Source organism: Ananas comosus, linkage group 13 (genome assembly GCF_001540865.1).
Source record: "Ananas comosus cultivar F153 linkage group 13, ASM154086v1, whole genome shotgun sequence".
NCBI lineage: Eukaryota > Viridiplantae > Streptophyta > Magnoliopsida > Poales > Bromeliaceae > Ananas > Ananas comosus.
The window spans coordinates 10,785,996-10,804,374 of record NC_033633.1 but is presented as its reverse complement, the minus strand read 5'-3'; the positions used below and the strand labels follow the sequence as shown (position 1 = coordinate 10,804,374).

Genomic DNA, 18,379 nt, shown 5'->3' with positions numbered 1-18,379 from the left:
TTTGAGAGAGAATGATGGGTTGGATTTTATGTAGTTAGGGTTGTCATTTATGTTTTTTTTTAAAAAATAATCAAATGGTGTGTGTACTGTGATGGGAGAGGTGTACACGGTTTGTAGAGAGAGAGAGAGAGAGAGAAAGAGAGAGAGAGAGAGAGAAGGGAGCATCACATGTGCTTTGAGAGAAGGAAAAGAAAAGGAAAAGAAATAAAAAAATTTGCCCTTCAACTTGGAGGAGTTTTACACATAACTAATCTTATTTTTATTGAAAGCAAAAAATATTATTAAAGAATTAATTGTAACTAGCACAGCTAGTTAAAAACTTAGTGATTGACATCTGAGATCTCAAATTTGAAATTTACTTGCTTCACATTTCTAACAAGGTCTATGAATGAAGCAGGTAGCTTGCTCTCTCTCTCTCTCTCCCTCTCTATCTCTCTATCTCTCTATCTCTATAAAAAAGAATTATAGAAAACCTCCCAACTGTAGGATATTTTGAAATGTGCTTTTGAACTTTATTTCTTTCGATTGACATTTGTTCAATCTGTATTTATATTAAATTTAAATTATTTTATTCGGTTGTGTTGAGAATTTTGTCAAATGTGTTGGTATTTTTGTCAAATTTTACGATTGTATCTACTTGTCAGTATGAATATTGTTGATAATTAAAATCAATATCTCATTTAATAGACTAAAACTACTCAAATCAAAACATATTAAAGTTAGGAGTTTATTCTTGTTATTTTCTTAATAATGTTTGTGAATGCATCTAATAGTATTTCACTTGTGTTAATGCTGGTTTTGCATTATTTACCTAATCTAATCTAATTAGGAAGTGTAGTGTAAATAATCCAAGGGCATTTTGGGAAATGAAATGTACTAGTGCACATGGGTAGTCACACTAGAGGTTCCTTTTTTCTTTTTTTTTTTCCTTCCTTTTGTGAACTACTTGGTGCTTTCCTCTTAAGAAAGCAGCCCTAGAGAGAGAGAGAGAGAGAGAGAGAGAGAGAGAGAGAGGATCCAATGTTTTCTTCATTGCTATGGGTACCTTAAAATGTAGCCCAAAAATGCACTTGATGTACTGACTGTTTCTAGCGCAAGTGGCAAAAGACTTGATGGCTGGTACCTGAGGTTCCATGTTCAAATCCTAAATGATTCTTATTTCCAGCTAAATTTATTTCTAAATAAAATAAACGAAACGGGTAGCGTATTACCTATCTCAAAAAAGAAGAAGCAAATTCACACGTTCTCCCGCAGAGTGGCACTTCTGCGCACGAACGAGTTTTAATATTTCACCTCGTATGATTTTTCTTCAAGCTGACTGATCAACTGTACTCTATGGTACATTTTAGGGCATCCATAGTGTTGGACCAAATCATTCATCTAACATCTTCCAGCTGTTTGTGGGGTTGGGGATCTTTAACTTGGGAGCTTCCAAATAAAACCGCGTTGAGGTACACAGATTCAACTTTTACTGCTCTACACACAAACTCATTATTTGTTATAGTACCAAAAAAAAAAAAAAGTGGGGGAGAATTTCAAATACCATTCATATGATTAACCACTTTCTCGCTTTAGTATTTTATAATTTAAAACGTATCAATTTAGTACTCTATAGTTTTATTTTTTTATTTTTATTTTTTCTTCCATTAATTTTTTTTTTATTAAATTAGTGACAAAGTTAAAATTAAAAAGTACTAAAGTGAATATTCGATAAACCTAGGTGGGGTATCTGAAGTTTTTTTTGTATATAATTTAACGAAATGTTAATGCACGAGCTGACAAAAAGAGAAAAATAAAACCACAGAGTACTAAAGTGAGAAAATATGAAACCACAGGAATGGTATAGAAGTTTACCTTAAAAAGAAAAAAGAAAAAAGAAAAAAAAAAGAGTGCTTGGTAGTGATATTAAGCTGTGTTTTCTCTGTCAAATGGAGTGCTTGGTTGTAATCCTAACCAGCTGTAGTAAGATAGTAATGAGAAAATTCCCCCCCAAAAAAACAAAAAAAAAAGAAGAAGAAAAAAGTTGGACCCGCAATCAAAATTGAGCTAAGATGGAACCTTCCTTGCGTTGATTTTAGAAAAAACTTCAAAAACCCCTCTTGTGGTTTCAATTTTTTTCACTTTAGTACCCTGTGATTTAAAATGTATCAAGTTAGTACCCTGTGGTTTCTCACTTTATCGCTTTAATACCCTGTGGTTTAAAGTGTATCAAGTTAGTACCCTGTGGTTTTGCACTTTATCACTTTAGTACCCTATGATTTTAATTTTGCATCAAGTTAGTATCCTGTGGTTTTTTAAATCACAGGATACTAAAGTGATAAAGTGTGAAACCACAGGGTACTAACTTGATACACTTTAGACCATAAGGTACTAAAGTGATAAAGTGAAAAACCACAGGGTACTAACTTGATACACTTTAAACCACAGGGTACTAAAATAAAAAAGTGTGAAACCACAGGGGGGGTTTTGAAGTTTTCCTTTGATTTTATGGATCAATGGGCCTTTCATCGCTTATGTATTCTATGCGCAATGCAATTGCATTCGAAGTGTAATTTTGTTTAAAAAAGATTTATTCTTAGGGGTACATTTGATTCAATATAAATATAAAATTAGTGCAATTAAACATGTATATGAGAGTGAGGTTGGTATGCTTCTGGAAGCACGGAGCCCTCCGTGCTTTCAAGTCGTTTTCGATGTTGGGATTTTCGAATCGACGATCGGCTCTGTTAGACTTGATCTAGAGTATTTAAAGTACCTGAAAAATAAATTTCACAATTTTTTTATATTAGTTGCCTAGTAATCAAAAGGGCTCAAAATCAACAGCTAAAAATAAAAATATTACAAAATATGATGATATGACATTAAAATTTTAGATCAAAGATATTTATCTTATTTTATATAATATAAAAAAAAATTTTATCAAAATTTCACGTGATTTGAATATTTTTACACCGTTAAACTTGCTCACCACGGCCATTAAAATTATTGCTTTTGAGTCCCTTCGATCACTAGGCAAATGATATCGAAAAATCACAAAATTTATTTTCTAAATACTCTAAATGCTCTAGATCAAATCTAACGGAGTCGATCGTCGATTCGAAAGTCACAACATCGAAAAAGATTTGGAAGCACAGAGGACTCCGTGCTTTCAGAAGCATACCAGCCTCACTCATGTATATAACTTAATATAAAACAATTACAACATATCTATCTTAGTATGCAATTGAGAGTGTTGTAATTATTAACTTTTTTTTTTTGTTTATTTGGTTGCATGCAATTAGAAACTGTTCTTACCCATTTTATCATTTTACAAAAGAGATGACAAGATTATCTTTAATTATTGATTTTTTTTAGGTGATATTGGATTTGTAAGATTAACCCTTACGAAAAATTACACTCTTCGTGCGATAATTTTTGGTTAGTAAATATAACAAATAAATACCATAACCTAAGTTAGAATACTATCAATAGCACCGAGCTATTGGTGCTATTAGATTTTCGGCCCTTGGATGAAAAATCATACGGTTAGGATAATATGGGCTCTCTAGGGTTGAGTGAGTTATTGGTTTAATAATATAATCTAACGGGTGAAAATAGTCAACGGGTGAAAATATTCAAATGGTTAAATCTAACGGCTGAAAACTTGACAGCACCAAACACTTGGTGCTATCAATAGCATCCCAGCCGGACTCTAAATACCACTGATTATAAAGGTATTTATGGAGCAATTCACAAGACACATTGTTAGTTAACTAATTCTTGAATAATAATTGTAATTGATTTTAAATTAGATTTCCCAAGTTTTATTTCCATTGCAAATGTTTCATAGTAGTTAAGGTTCTCTTCTCTCTCCTCTCCCCTCTTTCTCCACATATGACAATGCTAATTTTATATTAAAAGCTTAATTTTAAAGTAATACTCCAAACCATGTAAAATTACAATGTGAGAGAGAGAGAGAGAGAGAGAGAGAGAGAGAGAGAGAGAGAGAACCATTCAACACACTACTATTCCAAGAATCTTGGTTGCAACCACAACCTCAACCACCACCTACTCTTCCTCCCCAACCCAAATAGAGAGAAACTACATAAATTTTTAACTTTCCATTTACACCCTCCCATCCTCTCCTATTCTATGGTAATGCCATCACACCTCTAACTCCCATTCCTTCAATCAAGATGGGGATGTCAATACGGGTCGGATTCGGAACGAATTTTCAAAAACCCGAACCCCATCCAGACAAATTTAAAAAGTCATTTCCAAAATGGAAACCGACCAAACAACCGAACCAGAAACAATTATTTCATGTCACCATATTTCAAAACGTATTATATTAAATATACCCGAATATATTACAGGCAAAATTCATACTCGAATTCAAATCTGTTGAGTTTTCGTTGGTTATACTCGTACCTGAACCACGTCCATTTAGCATCAGATAAACCCGTCCCGTTCGGGTTTCGGTTCAGATAAAATTGCAGGTATCCGTACCGATTAACATCCCCAAATCAACACCACCAAAACCAACCAACCAATGGCCCAATGGGTATTCCTGTCATTTCAAAATTTGAAACCTTGAATATTCTCCACATACTCTCAACTAAATATGCATGCTTCCAACCCCAAACCTCTCATGCATGTATGTGGTTCCTCATCTTAAAGCCTCTATATATATAAACTCTTCCTCCTATTGAATCTTAAGATTACCTTTCCCACCAAGGCTAGGAGAATTCCATCCCTCCTCTTCTTTCTCCTCTATGGAGAAAGAAGAGAGAGATGGCGCCAATAACACCACTGCCATCCTTGCAGTCGCCACTACCGACGTTACGAACAAAGCTTGCTCTCTCCGACCACCAGCCGGCAAGAAGAGAGGCACCCTAAGCCTTATTAGGGCTGCCCTCTTTATGGTCCGCGGCTGCTCATCCGGCAAGAAAAAGTTTATGAATGCTGAAGCCCCAGGCTCCCCCTCTGCCGCCGAGGCAGGGTGGAAAACACTGGTCAGCGGCATGCGCCCCCTCCACGTCCCTCAACTCGAGTATTATCCATCCAATCCGCTTCTGCTGCCGCCGCCGCCGCCCGTAGGGCACGAGTCGTACCACGACGTCTCCCTTCCGCCAGCATCGCCAGCACACTCGACCTCGTCTGGCGAGATGAGCCGCTATGCTTCTGCTGAGGATCTTCAGGCGCTCGACAAGAATGACGATGACCTTAACAGTGATGAGGCTACGGACGATGGCAGTGGAGGGCCAAATGCGATCGACGTTCAAGCGGAAGACTTTATTGCAAAATTCTACGAGCAAATGCGGCTCCAACGCATGGAGTCCTTCAACCATAACACAATGTGATGATCAAACAAGGACTCTAATCATAACACAATGTGATGATCAAACAGGGTTTACATGTTAAGGGGAGAAATTTCAAATTATTAAGAAATACAATCTCTATTTTATGTAACTTATTCTTTTGCTCTTCGTTTATACTTTCGCAACTTAAAAACACAAAGATATCTAGGAGTATAAATACATTAGGACATGATGTATGAATGCAAGAACACTACAAAGACATTTTAGCGGTCCCTTTCTTGTACTTTTACAAAAAGATTTGAATCATTCATTTTGTCTGATATATATCTCTGAACCACATTTGTTAACAAAATATTAGGATCACTTAATAAAACAAAGGAATTAATTAAACGCGACACTAAATAAGATAGCAAAGAGCCGAATTAATCTTATTTAAAAAAGATTGAAAGACCTGGTAGATGCTTCCTCAATTTGCGGGCTCGATGACATAATCCTTTGAGTGGTATAGAGATGCACGGCCTTTCCCTGTGATGGATCTCTTTTGTTGCAGGGTCCACCATCAGTTTGATGTCGACTTCCAAAAATTCTGGTAATGTAACTTCCATAGTTTCAGTATGAATTTTACCATCTTCAAACTTAGAGAGAGAGAGAGAGAGAGAGAGAGAGAGAGAGAGTAATTTAAGGATTGATCAAAGATTGTACCTGATCCTTCAGGGATGGTGTATATGAATGCGAGAGTCGAGTGTATTAACTTATTCCGTCATTTTTATGCAGTTATCGCAGGGGCTAGGACCATCTCTGCATCTCTGCCTATCAAATTGCTCTCCAAAGTGTGATAGAAGAGTTTTTCTACGACATTCAGTCTGAAACATTGGCATAAAACTAAGTTAACACTCCAAAAAAGAAATGTAGCATTCGCCGCATGACAACACATTAGCAAGAAAGAAAATAGTTCAAAAATGAGAATGCAACAAAGCTTAACTTATTAGTGATGCTTTTTTTTTTTTTCCTACAAAAAAAAAAACGAGAGCACAACAAATGAAATATCTTCCAAATGAAAAATACCTTAAGTTCACAATATTCTCGCATTTTCTTCGCTTGATCCATGGCCATCTTGAAACTTTCGCTCTTGAAGCTACCGGCATTCCTTAACATGCATACAACTCGACTAAAATCTTTTTTCTGGTATAGAGCAACACACGATGCTGGGCGACCATCTCTTCCTGCCCTTCCTGACTCCTGGTAGTAGCTTTCGATTGATTTCGACAAAGTATTGTGGATAACGAAACGCTGCAAAGTTTAAATATCAAGTTAGGTCAGGGCATAAAAATTCATAAAGGAGCTTTCACAAATTTATCACATACATATCATCATTTACAACATAAATGCCATCTTTCGAAGTGAAGTTTCCTACAAAAATGCCCTCAATTATTTTTTTTTTTACAAGGGTAATCCATAACTAATAGACTTTTGAAAGGCACATATTCAGGTTTTGCATGGATATACATGTAAATCAATAATTTTGCAGGTGTATATATGTAAAAAATCTTGTATAAGAATTGCGACAGGCTCACCACATCTGCTTTGTCGATCCCCATGCCAAATGCTATGGTGGCACAAACAACATGAGCCTCTCCGTTGCGCCATTTCTTTTGAACAGAAACTCTCTGACGAGCCGCTAAACCAGCATGGTAGTATACAGTCTTTATCTTACACTTCTCATTTAAGTACTTTGCAACATCGACACACTCACTCTTCGAGAGACAGTATACAATACCACACATGTTCCCAAAGTGATCTTTTATCAATTGGCCTAACTGTTTCATAGAATCTTTGCTTTTACCAACAACTTCATATTTTAAGTTCGGTCGATCAAAGCTTGTCTCCAGCACTAGAGCAGTAGGGATTCTCAGAGTTTTTATTATGTCCTGCATAAATAAGAAGATCGAGAGTTACGGCTTTTGTCATGTTATAGAAAGAAAAAAGGTAAATTGCACTAGGTGCCCTCGAACTTTTAACATGGCTTTAGTTTGGTCGCAACCATTCAGTTGTTCGCGTTTGGTTATGTAGCCTTTAAATTTTGCTGCAGTTTTACACATTCAGTTAAATTCCTCCATAAAATTCGAAAGAAGTATCCAAATAATCGTCTATTGACTTCTCAAATAGAGATTACATGAGTACTTCCATCTAATCGGATTGAGGAAATTAATAAGGATAAGATTGCATCGAAATGAAACGGTTATAATTGTGCAACAGAAAGTTTGAAGACCACAACGAAACCACCGCATGCAATTTGCTGCGAATAGAAACAAATACAAACATATAACTACCTCGCGGACAAATTTAGTTGCTGTTGCAGTTAAAGCCATAACAGGCACTCCAGGGAAATTCTGCTTCAGGCATCCCAGTCCTCTGTAGTCTGGACGGAAATCGTGGCCCCATTGGCTGGAAACAGAACAATAAGCGAATTAGATATGTAATTTAAAATAGATGGCATTTTAAGTAGAAATATATACCAACTGCAAGAAGTTACCTTACACAATGTGCTTCATCAACTACAAATCTTGCAAGCAGACCCTGTCAAACATTCATGCTTAGGTTATTCTTTTTTTCTGAAGTGCAAGACCTAGACGTACAAGAGCAAATTGCACTAGGGTTCCCAGCCTTTTTAGGAGGTTTTGGCTTGGTTGCCAATCTTTCAATTAACACAAATGAGCTCTAACCTTTGCATATTGTTGCAATCTTACCCTTCTCATTATGCAAGTTCAATATCATTTGCGTGGTCTAGAGAACAAGCGTCTTAATATGACCGGAAATTTGAAGTTCAATTATACGAATAAGATTGAAATGAATTGAAGTCAATTGTAATAGTTGAGAAGTCGAGCACCTAACTGAATCTACACTAAAAGGTTCTTTCGTTTCCCTGAGTGCAAATTATGCAAAAGGTTGAGGATCCTCTCATGCAATTAACCCAATTTAGAAAACAAAGATAAGGAGTCTGCGACATAAAATAATAAAAATATAAAGGGTAAACTTCAATTTGCCCCCTGCGGTTTAACGTGTTTTCACTTTGCCATTCTATGGTTCAAAATATTGCAATTAACTATGTTGTGGTTTTATTTTTGTTTCACTGAAAAAAACCTGTCATCAAATAGGGTAGCAAAGTAAAATTTTTCGAAAATCATAGGATGGTACCTTGTTTAATGATAGGTTCTTACACTGAAACAAAAATAAAACCACAGAATAGTTAAGTGTAACTTTTTGAATCACGGGACAACAAAGTGAAAACACGTTAAACCACAGGATAGCTGAGTGTAACTTTGGAAACACAAGACGGCAACATGAACATGAGCAAATCCAGAGTGGGGTAAATTAAAGTTTACCCAAACATAAATAATACATCTACCTTCTGGTGTAAGCATCTCAGTACATCAAGAAATGACGAGTTTCCAGCAGCTCTTTCTGGAGTTACATATAGAAGTTTGCATGATGGCTTACCATTCCTGACAATAGGCAAATGTGAAAAATAGGAATAAAAAAGTTAGTCATTTGAGAATTTTCCAATATTTTATTGTCGAATTCTAAGCTATAGTTGGCAGATAGCAGAATTTTTGCAATCTATGGACCTCCATGTTTTGATTAGCAACTGAAAAAGAAAGTAAGAAGCAACTCTTTTTTTAGCTTCTTTGTTTATCTAAAGAAGACGCCCTTCATCTGTCCACGGAACATTGCAAACTAACCAACAATAACAAGGATGGAGATGTCCATCCTCAATGCATTTAATCGCATAGAAGGTAAGTTAAAAAAGAAGGGCGGTACCAAGAGAGGCCTTATTTTACTCGTATTTACTCTTTTTTTTCAAAAAAAAAAAAAGGTTTAGAGACCCCTGAACCACTGTGATTGATGAATCCGTATGTCATTTTTAAGATGATGTCAAATTAATATAGTTGCTAGATAAACATGCTAGATATTTGCACATGAAAAAGAGTTCACCTAACACTAATAAAATAACAACAAAAAAAAACTATTAAGACCTAGTAATAGGCTTATCAATCACACCCAATGAAATAAGTACAATGTAGAACACAGTTGCCAAGTGCTTTCACCTTAGTTCTCGGATGACTGCAGCTGCCTGAGAAGCAGTTTGCTGAGAGTTCAAGAAAGTTGCAGGTATACCATACTTTAAATTAAGCGTGATGATTTGATCCTGGATAAGTGATAGGAGTGGACATATCACGACGGTAACGCCTGGGTGCAGAGTTGCTGGGAGCTGTAAATTGCATGATGATTAATTAAGACTAGCTGTCAGGCTGCTGTCAAAAGGAAATTGACTTAACACAGATACACAATGTAGATGAATTCAGAATACAGCACCCAACTAAAAAAATACAGAGATAGGTGCAGTTGTCAAATATAAGGTGACTGCCTTATTTTGAGTCCATGGATCTAAAGAAAGCTCTTCAACAAACACAGGTGAAACTATAAGATAGACCAGACATGACAAAATATTTAGATCTGACTTTCAAAGTACACGTCAAAGAAAGAATCACGTGAAGTAGAAGCCTGAAGCTCACATGTAAAATGGGAGAAGTACAAACCTGGTAACACAGACTTTTTCCCCCACCAGTGGGCATAAGAATAAAACAGTCTTTGTTCTCCATTGCTGCAACGCAAGCTTGATATTGCAGAGACCGAAAACTCTTATTACCAAATATCACAATATTTGCTAACTCGATGTCATCCATTTCCTGAAGCTCCTGGTAGCTTAAAGTTTCATTTTGTGACTCTTCCAAGCAAATCTCTACATCAGGAGATGATCTAACTGACTTAACTTTATTAATGCCTCCCTGCGCCTCCAGAAATTGAAAAATGTCAGATTCAAAAAGATGATAAACATCTTTTCGGACTGTAACATGTTTTATCAAAACTATGTCCTGCTTTCAGTAAATAGTTTCAAGTACAATAGTATAATTTGCTACTAAAAGTTCCTTCTCGGGCAATATTTCATGCACCAAATCACCAAAGCAAGATAATATGGAAGATTTATTAATGTAACAAAAGAATATCAAAAATGGCTTCGTCTTGTTTAGGAACTATGTTATTAGGACTACCCCCAACAATAGATCATAGTTGCACACTAACCATTAGTTGTTTTCGTGTAGAAACCGAAGGTCACCTATATCCACATTGTACACAGTATATTTTAATTTATTTAAATATCAGTTACTTGCACTGTGTGAAATGATGAGAAGCATACAAACCATGGAAACTGAAGAACTATCACTGCCGACTTGAATCGGGACCAATCTTACTCATGACCAAAACTCTATAAACGACAAAGAGCCAATACATTGCTCAAGGATTTAAGTGCCCATTAGCACAACCCATGGCCCCCATGCGTACCATGCCAGCAAGATATCGACACAATACAACCCTTGTGCCAAATGGCCGGGCTCAAAACCCTTTTTCTTTGAAATTAGCAATAAGAATATATTGGTGTCAAAGAAAATATATGTTTCATGCCATAGTGTGTCGACACGCATGTAATTTTGTGAATGACACACATCAGTACGTATGGCACACGCCGTGCTGTCAAGTGCTTGATACGACCCCATGCCACAATACTTAAATCCTTGATGTTGCTCTTCAAAACCCATAGAAAGAAAAAGCTCAAAAAGAGAAATAAATGAAAGTAGCTTACAGTCGGCTTTGAAGAGTTTGTACCCTTCCCTTGAGAGGCTGTTTTATGTTTATTCTTGCTGCTGTCGAAGGAATTACGACGGCGAAAATCGTTTTGGCTCAACACTTCCACGTCAGAATCATCAGAAGTAGAACTTAGCTGCTGCAAATATTTTTCGCCATGTTGTCTAGATGAGTCTCCTTTACTACTGTCATAGCATTCGGAGATAGTTGCATCCCCTGATATATCTTTTGCTAGAATATTATTTAATGTCCCGCAAGCTTCAGTTTCAATAGCTTGCAAGTCATCCCAGTCTTCACTGTCTTGCATGGCATCAGCTAGTGCGCCAAGGAAATCATCCCCGCAATGTTCCACAGTTACAAAATCAGAACCATCCTCTCCTACAACGAGAGAGAGAGAGAGAGAGAGAGAGAGAGAGAGAGAGAGAGAGAGAATTATTACAAAATAAATTAATTAAGCCATTAAATTTGAAAGAATCACTTGCGAATCTAACAAAATTACTGATTTAATTGACTAAAATCACTCAAGTCAGAGGACAAGAAAATCAAATTATAAGGACCTGCTGATCAAAAAATAAAAATTGCGGGTGCCATTTCAAAATGGCCTATAGTTGATGGGGGTCTACATACATTTTGACCTATAAATTAAAACCTTTTTTTTTCAAGAATTATAGGCTAAGAAGTGATCAAAGCCACTAAATTTGATGAACCTGCCAACAAATTTAGTAACAGGTGCAATTTAATTGATCAAAATCCCTCAAGTAAGTAAATTTTAAGGAGCTGACAATAATAACAAAAAATCAAATTTGAGAGGGCCATTTCATAAGCGTTTACCTACAAATTGAAGCGTTTTTAAATATATAGATAAAAAGTTATCAAAGCAACTAAATTTGCTGGAACGACCAATAAATTTAATGAAATTTGCAATTTAATTGACCACAATCACACTCAATTAGCCACAAAAGAAAGAGCTGCCAATAAAGGGAGAAAAAAAAATTAGAGGGCCATTTCAAAATGGCCTATAGTTGAGGGTTTCACAATACATTTTCACCTACAAATTGAATTTTTTTTCAAAAAAATATTTACACGCTAAAAAATGATTAAAGCTGTTCAATTTGATGGAATCACCAATAAATTTAATAAATTACCCAATTGAACTGACCAAAATCAGAATAATAAGAAAAAATAAAACATATTTAAAGCAGCTTCTAATAAAAAAAGTTGAAATTAAGTGTGCCATTTGAGGGTTTTCTCCATGCATTTTTACCTACAAATTGAAACTTTTTTAAAATTTATAGGCTCAAAAGTGATTAAAGCTATAAAATTTGATGGAATCGACAGTGTCTATAATAATTTAGCCAATTTGAGTTACCAAAATCACTCAAATCAATCAAAAAAAGGGACAAATTTTAAGCGCTTCCAATAAAAAAATAAAAAATCGAAATTGAGGGGACCATTTCAAAACGGCCTATAGTTGAGGGTTTTTCCATATATTTTCACCTAAAAAAGGAACGACAAGTTCAACACATTACAGGGGGAGATAGCAATCCAAAACCCAAAACCCTAACAAAAATTAGGAAGAAAGGGGGGAAATGGACAGGGTTTTGGGAGCTAGGGTTTCGATTGGTCGGGATCGGAACACGAGCTACGAACTCACCGTAGAGATCGACGAGCCGATCCAAGCACTGCTTCGCGATCTCCTCCTCGAACCCGAACTCCACCGCCAAGCTCAGGAGCCGCGCTCGCTCCATCTCCCTCCTCTCCATCCCCCTCTCTCTCTCTCTCTCTCTAGATCTCTAGAACTCTCTTTTCTCTCTCTAAAGCTCTCTCTCTCTCTCTACATGTTATGATGTTGGTGGTGCTCTGTGCGCGGGAAAGGGGAAACTCGACCCGCGCCGTGAACCGTGGAGATAGCTGCGTGAACCAGGCCCACCACGTCAGCCGTGGACCGTTTCTTCCTCGTTACAAATTATTATTACCGCTGTAAAAAGAAAATAATTTCTCTATAAAAATTATTCACCAAAATAGGCCCCCAAAAATAAAAGAAAAACTTTAAATACCATTTCTATGGTTTCCACTTTCTCAATTTAGTACCCTACAATTTAAAATGTATCACTTTCATACTCTGCAATTTTATTTTTCTCTTTTTGTTACCCACTTCACTAAATTTTTTTATTAAATAAGTGACAAAGTTAAAATTAAATATAATAAAGTAAATATTCGATAAACTATAAATGAGATAACTGAAATTTCTTGTATATAATTTAACAAAAAGTTAACGGGTACTGACGAAAAATAAAATAAAATTACAGTGTATTAAATTGATACATTTTAAACCACATAATAGCACTGACGACAGATCCTCGATCCGACGTTCCCAGTCTTATACGGCGAGTCCCTCCACTCGAACTCCCGCTTTCATAGTGTTCGGCGAGTTCCTCCACTCGAACTCCCGCTTCCATTGTAATGGCCAGGCGTGGTCGAGCCAAGGACGGGGCCAGTGGCTAGCAATACGGAGTGAGACCGATTCGTTTGTATGGGACCTTATGAGGCGAACCTACATGGCAAAGCGAGGGTCGAGTGGACGGTCGAGAAGCACGGTTTGGACTTGTTGGAACATGAGTGAATTTTTACTAGACAGATTCGAGACGGATTAATTTTTTTTTATTTTTCTCAATATTCGGCCGTCACCTAATGCATCTAGGGCGGATCAGGGCAGAAGCTCCACCAAGCCGGATCCACTAATCAGAACTCCAATACCTACATATTCATTGCATCCAAGATCAAATTCCTGCTGTCTCTGTCCATTACATGAATGCCAGTTTCGTCCGGCTAGAGCTTTGGTATCAAAAGTACTATTTTATCAAAGATTCGAGAAAAAGCAATAAATTTAAACCCTACAGTTATAATCTAATAAAATTAAATTTTAGAAAAATATTTTGAATATTAAAGAAATAAATTTTGAAAATTTTAATAGTAGTAAGAGGTATATAAGCAAGAGCTCCTATCTTTAAAATCGGAGCTCCGAGTTTTTCACTTTCAAGTGCTCCGTCTCAGCTGCTTTTCGGAATAGAGAAGCTGCTCGGTACGAGTCTCTTCACGAGCAAAATGCTACATATCTCAAAAGAAGAGCAACTCACAAGAACAACTTAGAAAATATTTATAAGTAAATAAAATATGAACACACCGAACGCACCGTCCATCCGCTTTGAGATGTTCTCATAACAGGTTTTACATGACTGACAAGTAGTTTACATGGTGGCAGTCTTTCAGAAATTCTGCAGAGAAGCAAAAGACTTTGCTAAACTAAAGCATAGCATGAAGATCCTGAAAGAAGAAGAAACAAAAAACCATGAACTCAACAACAACTCTGCGCCGTCCGTCGCGTAAAAAGTAGGGGGAAAGAAAAAAAGAAAAATTAGGGTTCCTGCCCACCACCAGCTGGACCTACAAGAACACCCTGAGCCGAACCCTCTCGCGTCTCGCCCTCATCCTTCGCCTCGTTGCCATCAGGCCCCCTCTTGATCTTGATCTTATACTTCGCCTCGAACTCCGCGACCTCCCGCTTCTTCCGCTCGAGCGCCTCGTTGAGCCGAGCGATGACCTCCTGGAGCCCCTCTCTGTTGCGCTGGACTGCGGGGAGGACTTCTCTGATCGTCCGCTCGACCAGGACGCCCCCGACCATCCGGTAGCACCGCCTCGACGGATCCAGCGGCTGGATCGCGCCGATCACGAGAGCGTGCTCGCTGACCTCCATCTCCAGCTCGGTGATTTTCGAGTACAGTTGGTTGATCTCCGAGCGCATCGCAGCGTACATGTTTGCTATCGCTTGCTCATTCGCGGTCTCATTGTTGGCCATTTTCCTGAGGAAGCAGCGAGTAACTACTAACGCAAAGCATTAAAACCAAAACAAAAACGCCAAAATAGTAGATATACAATGCAAACATATACAACGCGGAAAACCACTAGACCATTAAGTCCTTAAAAATATTACAAGTTGTATTATCTTTATTACAATATGGCAAGTAATTTTCCTGTGCTTGCTTCGATTGTGAGCCACATGAAGATGCGAGCTGTTTAGATAGGCACTGATTGTTCTCTATCAATATGATCACCCAATAGATGGTTTATCGCTAAGTTGATCGAGTTATTACAAGTCTCAGGAAGAAAAGTTAGCAGAGGAAAGAACAAAACTTTGTTCTGAAGCATCGAAGTTGAACTCGAGGTCGAAAGAATATCAAATTCCATTTATTTCTTAGAGCCAGAGAAAACAACTTAAAAGTAGGCCTAAAAATAATGCCCAAAATTAATTGATCTCGATGAACATGTTCACAACCCGAGCCCGAATGGCCTTCAAAGCAACCTACTCAACAAAATCCAAATCTTGTGTTTGGCTATCTACCTTACATTTCACCATAGTAAATTATTCCACTCGCAGGGCACAGATTTTTTTTTATTATTTTTACAATTTACTTCGAAAGGTAGCGCCGTTCAAATGAACAACAACAAATGTATTGGCCGGAGACGTACTCTACTCAGAAAGGTATAGTTGTGTACATATTATTGAACAAAGCAAAAAAATACATTTTTACAGCTTATGCAGCATAAATATTGAATTCTTCCATAAACTGGCAATCATATTATTCGAGAAAATGCTTTATCACCGGTGAATGAAATTTACCCATTCTCCACCCTAAGGATAATACACGAAGGAATTCAAAACATTTAGATGGAAAAGTACAGAGAATAAAAAGATATCTCAGCAGTTTATAACCCTAAGATAGCAAGATATATATATGTCAAAAAACGCCAGTGGACACTCCTCAAGCATGTATGCTTTTCGGGTTTTCCTAATCCTTCGAATTTGGTTATCTTTCAATGTTTTCCCTTTTTCTGAGTTGAAAGAATCTAGCATAGTAATATCAAATAGCTCATACGGTACGTAATATAAACTCAGAAAATATGCATGCAAGACATGAGAAACAGCATGTAGTAACAAGATCAAAATTTCAGTCCTATAACAATGAATGTGTAAAATCAATCAGACTACTGCGTTTATGACAAGATATAAATTAAGCCATCAAAAAATCACCGAATATTTATTTGATTTGTCAAAAGCAAATCAATCAGACAATTGTCTTTATGAAAGCAGACATATTGCAACATCAAAAAAATCACCTAGATTTGATAGTAACCAGCTGAATCAAATGGAATAGAATTTATGCTCCTTTATAAACTGAGGTATATCAAAACCTCCAGAGCTATATTCAAGAATCAAGACCCGACGACATAGCTGCAGCATACCAAATCCACAAGCAAAGGTTCTTCGCTAGTGAATTTGATTTTACTACCTAACCTTACAACATATTTGATTTAACTACCTCACCATTAGAACTTGATAAAATATTCTGTAACCTACCGGAATACCCCATCGGGAGAACTTAAGTTCTAAGAGAACTTCACGCGATTTTCTAAAATTAGATGTAACAAAAGCTTAGATAGTGAAATCAACATTTTCAGAGTTCAGGTAACCATTACACAACAGATCGCGAATGGTCTCTGCCTTTTCTACCAAACATTTACTTTATTTGTCATCGGATGGCGTATGCAACGACATACATATTGCGACATCAAGAAAACTCTTTGATAGTAGTAAACATTCCATGGGATGGCACCAAATCCCCACACAAGAACAAAGTTCATTAAACTAAGTTACATATCAAAATCAATAAAGAGATCTTCATCAATCGAAACACAAAATACTAATCAAAATCTAAAGTTAATATAAACAAGTTAGTAATTATAAGCCCATCCATTAAAAGAAAGGTACTTTACATGCATATTGCCAAAATCATACAGTAAGAAACCCTACTAAATTACAAAACAAATAACAGGAGATTTATATATGTAGGCTCTGCACAAAGAGTGTTGTAATAACCAGTTTATCTTACTAACCAAACCCTAGAACTCTTTTCATCACTTAAAGCTTCAATACATAGAATTAATACCAAATAATAGAACAAAAATACTAAATAAGTGGGAAATCTGAAAAATATACCGTGAAAATGAAGACCCAATCGACATAATTCCACAACAAGCTTTGATTCCATAAGGCAAAATCCTTTAAAAATTGGAAATTTGCACAACAAAAAAAAATAGCGTACATAATAAGGACTCTATCAATCTAATTACACAAACAAGCTCCAACTCCATAAGGCAAAATCCTTTAAAATTTGGAAAATTTCCAAAACAGCGTGGAAATGAAGACCCTAGCGATCTAGTTACACAACAAGCTTCGAAGCTACTACCAAAGTACTACGATTGAAACTGAACAAGGAACGAGGACTAAAAGAGAGAGAGAGATCTCACTTTGGAGATGAAGGGACCTGCTAGGGTTCCGGCGGGGGGCGGCGGCGGCGGCGGCGGCGGAGGAGGAGGAGGAAGAGGAGGAGGAGGGGTCGAGGGTTTACAAAAAAAAAAAAAAAAGACGAAAAAATAATTCGCTTCGATGGTAAAAATGTATGGATAGTCCCTGCACTATCCTATTTTTGTGAATTGGTTCCCGTAATATATTAATATTGCTCTTTTTTTATTTAAACACTTAGGTCCTTAACTTTTCACAAGTTAACATTTAAGTCCCCGATAGCCAAAAAAAGAAAATTTGGTTTCTGTAATTTATTTCGCTTTTAATTTAGGATAATACTTTGGTTCTTAATTTTTCACAATTACGTTATTTGAGTCCCCACTAGCTTAAAAAATAAGAAAAAAATAAACTTGTACACCGGTAAATAATTTAAATCTTTTCACAAAATTTTCTTTAGCTTTAGTATTAAAAAAAGGATTAAATGCATACAGGTCCCTGCAAACATATTGAATTATAAATATATTACTACAAAATTCAACTTTTATATGTTGTTTCTATAAAAATTCTAATATTTTCAAATATGTCTCTCCAGTCTGTTACCGTTAAAGAATTGTTTATATTTTAACAACAAATAAGTGAAATATCAATTTTGCCATCACAGATATGACCCTTCAAAAGTCACAACAGTATAATATAAGAAGGATTAAAATGTCAAATTATCTCATAAACTAATCAGAATTAAGTATTTAACCTATGGTTAACTAAATTTTTTTAACGAATTCTAACGGTATGGAGATATTTGAAAATATTAAGATTTTTATAGGGGCAATATATGAAAGTTAAACTTTGTAGGATAATATTTATAATTTACTGTATTTGCAGGAATCTGTATATAATTAACCCTAAAAAAAAAATGATCAGACAAGAGAGTGCACAGATAGCATTGCTCAAAAAATAAAAGGGTTAATTGCATCGTTGTTGCAATTAAATCCTCGTTATTTTTCACTGAAGAGGT

At 36.3% G+C, this 18,379-nt stretch overlaps 3 protein-coding genes across 5 annotated transcripts; 1 reads left to right on the top strand and 2 right to left on the bottom strand.

Annotated features, from left to right (window-relative positions):
* On the bottom strand, positions 2,704-12,818 carry LOC109719116 (ATP-dependent DNA helicase Q-like 1). 2 transcript variants are annotated; one of them, XM_020245650.1, is made up of 12 exons: positions 12,658-12,818; positions 11,002-11,381; positions 9,899-10,147; positions 9,407-9,570; positions 8,707-8,803; positions 7,834-7,877; positions 7,631-7,745; positions 6,875-7,228; positions 6,366-6,590; positions 6,003-6,163; positions 5,752-5,886; positions 2,704-2,755 (listed from the first exon to the last, which is right to left on the bottom strand). In XM_020245650.1, the coding sequence occupies exons 1-10, from the start codon at positions 12,764-12,766 to the stop codon at positions 6,053-6,055; spliced, it is 1,848 nt and encodes a 615-aa protein (XP_020101239.1). In that variant the 5' UTR covers positions 12,767-12,818; the 3' UTR covers positions 2,704-2,755; positions 5,752-5,886; positions 6,003-6,052. The 2 variants fall into 2 exon arrangements, with proteins under 2 accessions (XP_020101239.1, XP_020101238.1); XM_020245649.1 differs by lacking the exon at positions 2,704-2,755 and having other exon boundaries at positions 5,537-5,886.
* On the top strand, positions 4,627-5,451 carry LOC109719117. The gene has a single exon (XM_020245651.1). It carries the CDS (start codon positions 4,755-4,757, stop codon positions 5,340-5,342), a length of 588 nt encoding a protein of 195 aa, XP_020101240.1. The 5' UTR covers positions 4,627-4,754; the 3' UTR covers positions 5,343-5,451.
* LOC109719020 (probable prefoldin subunit 2) lies at positions 14,137-17,468 on the bottom strand. Of its 2 annotated transcripts, none has more exons than XM_020245510.1 (2): positions 17,370-17,462; positions 14,137-14,882 (listed from the first exon to the last, which is right to left on the bottom strand). In XM_020245510.1, the coding sequence occupies exon 2, from the start codon at positions 14,857-14,859 to the stop codon at positions 14,419-14,421; it is 441 nt and encodes a 146-aa protein (XP_020101099.1). In that variant the 5' UTR covers positions 14,860-14,882; positions 17,370-17,462; the 3' UTR covers positions 14,137-14,418. The 2 variants fall into 2 exon arrangements, with proteins under 2 accessions (XP_020101099.1, XP_020101098.1); XM_020245509.1 differs by having other exon boundaries at positions 14,142-14,863; positions 17,370-17,468.

What these genes read in the sequence shown, in the direction of transcription:
- LOC109719116 (XM_020245650.1), bottom strand. Translation starts at nt 12,766, where the DNA reads ATGGAGAGGAGGGAGATGGAGCGAGCGCGGCTCCTGAGCTTGGCGGTG. An exon ending in TGAGATGCTTACACCAGAAG is followed by an intron (nt 7,878 to 8,706) that starts GTAGATGTATTA and finishes AATGTTTGACAG; the next exon opens with GGTCTGCTTGCAAGATTTGT. An exon ending in CAACTAAATTTGTCCGCGAG is followed by an intron (nt 7,229 to 7,630) that starts GTAGTTATATGT and finishes TTATTTATGCAG; the next exon opens with GACATAATAAAAACTCTGAG.
- LOC109719020 (XM_020245509.1), bottom strand. Translation starts at nt 14,859, where the DNA reads ATGGCCAACAATGAGACCGCGAATGAGCAAGCGATAGCAAACATGTAC.
- LOC109719117 (XM_020245651.1), top strand. Translation starts at nt 4,755, where the DNA reads ATGGAGAAAGAAGAGAGAGATGGCGCCAATAACACCACTGCCATCCTT.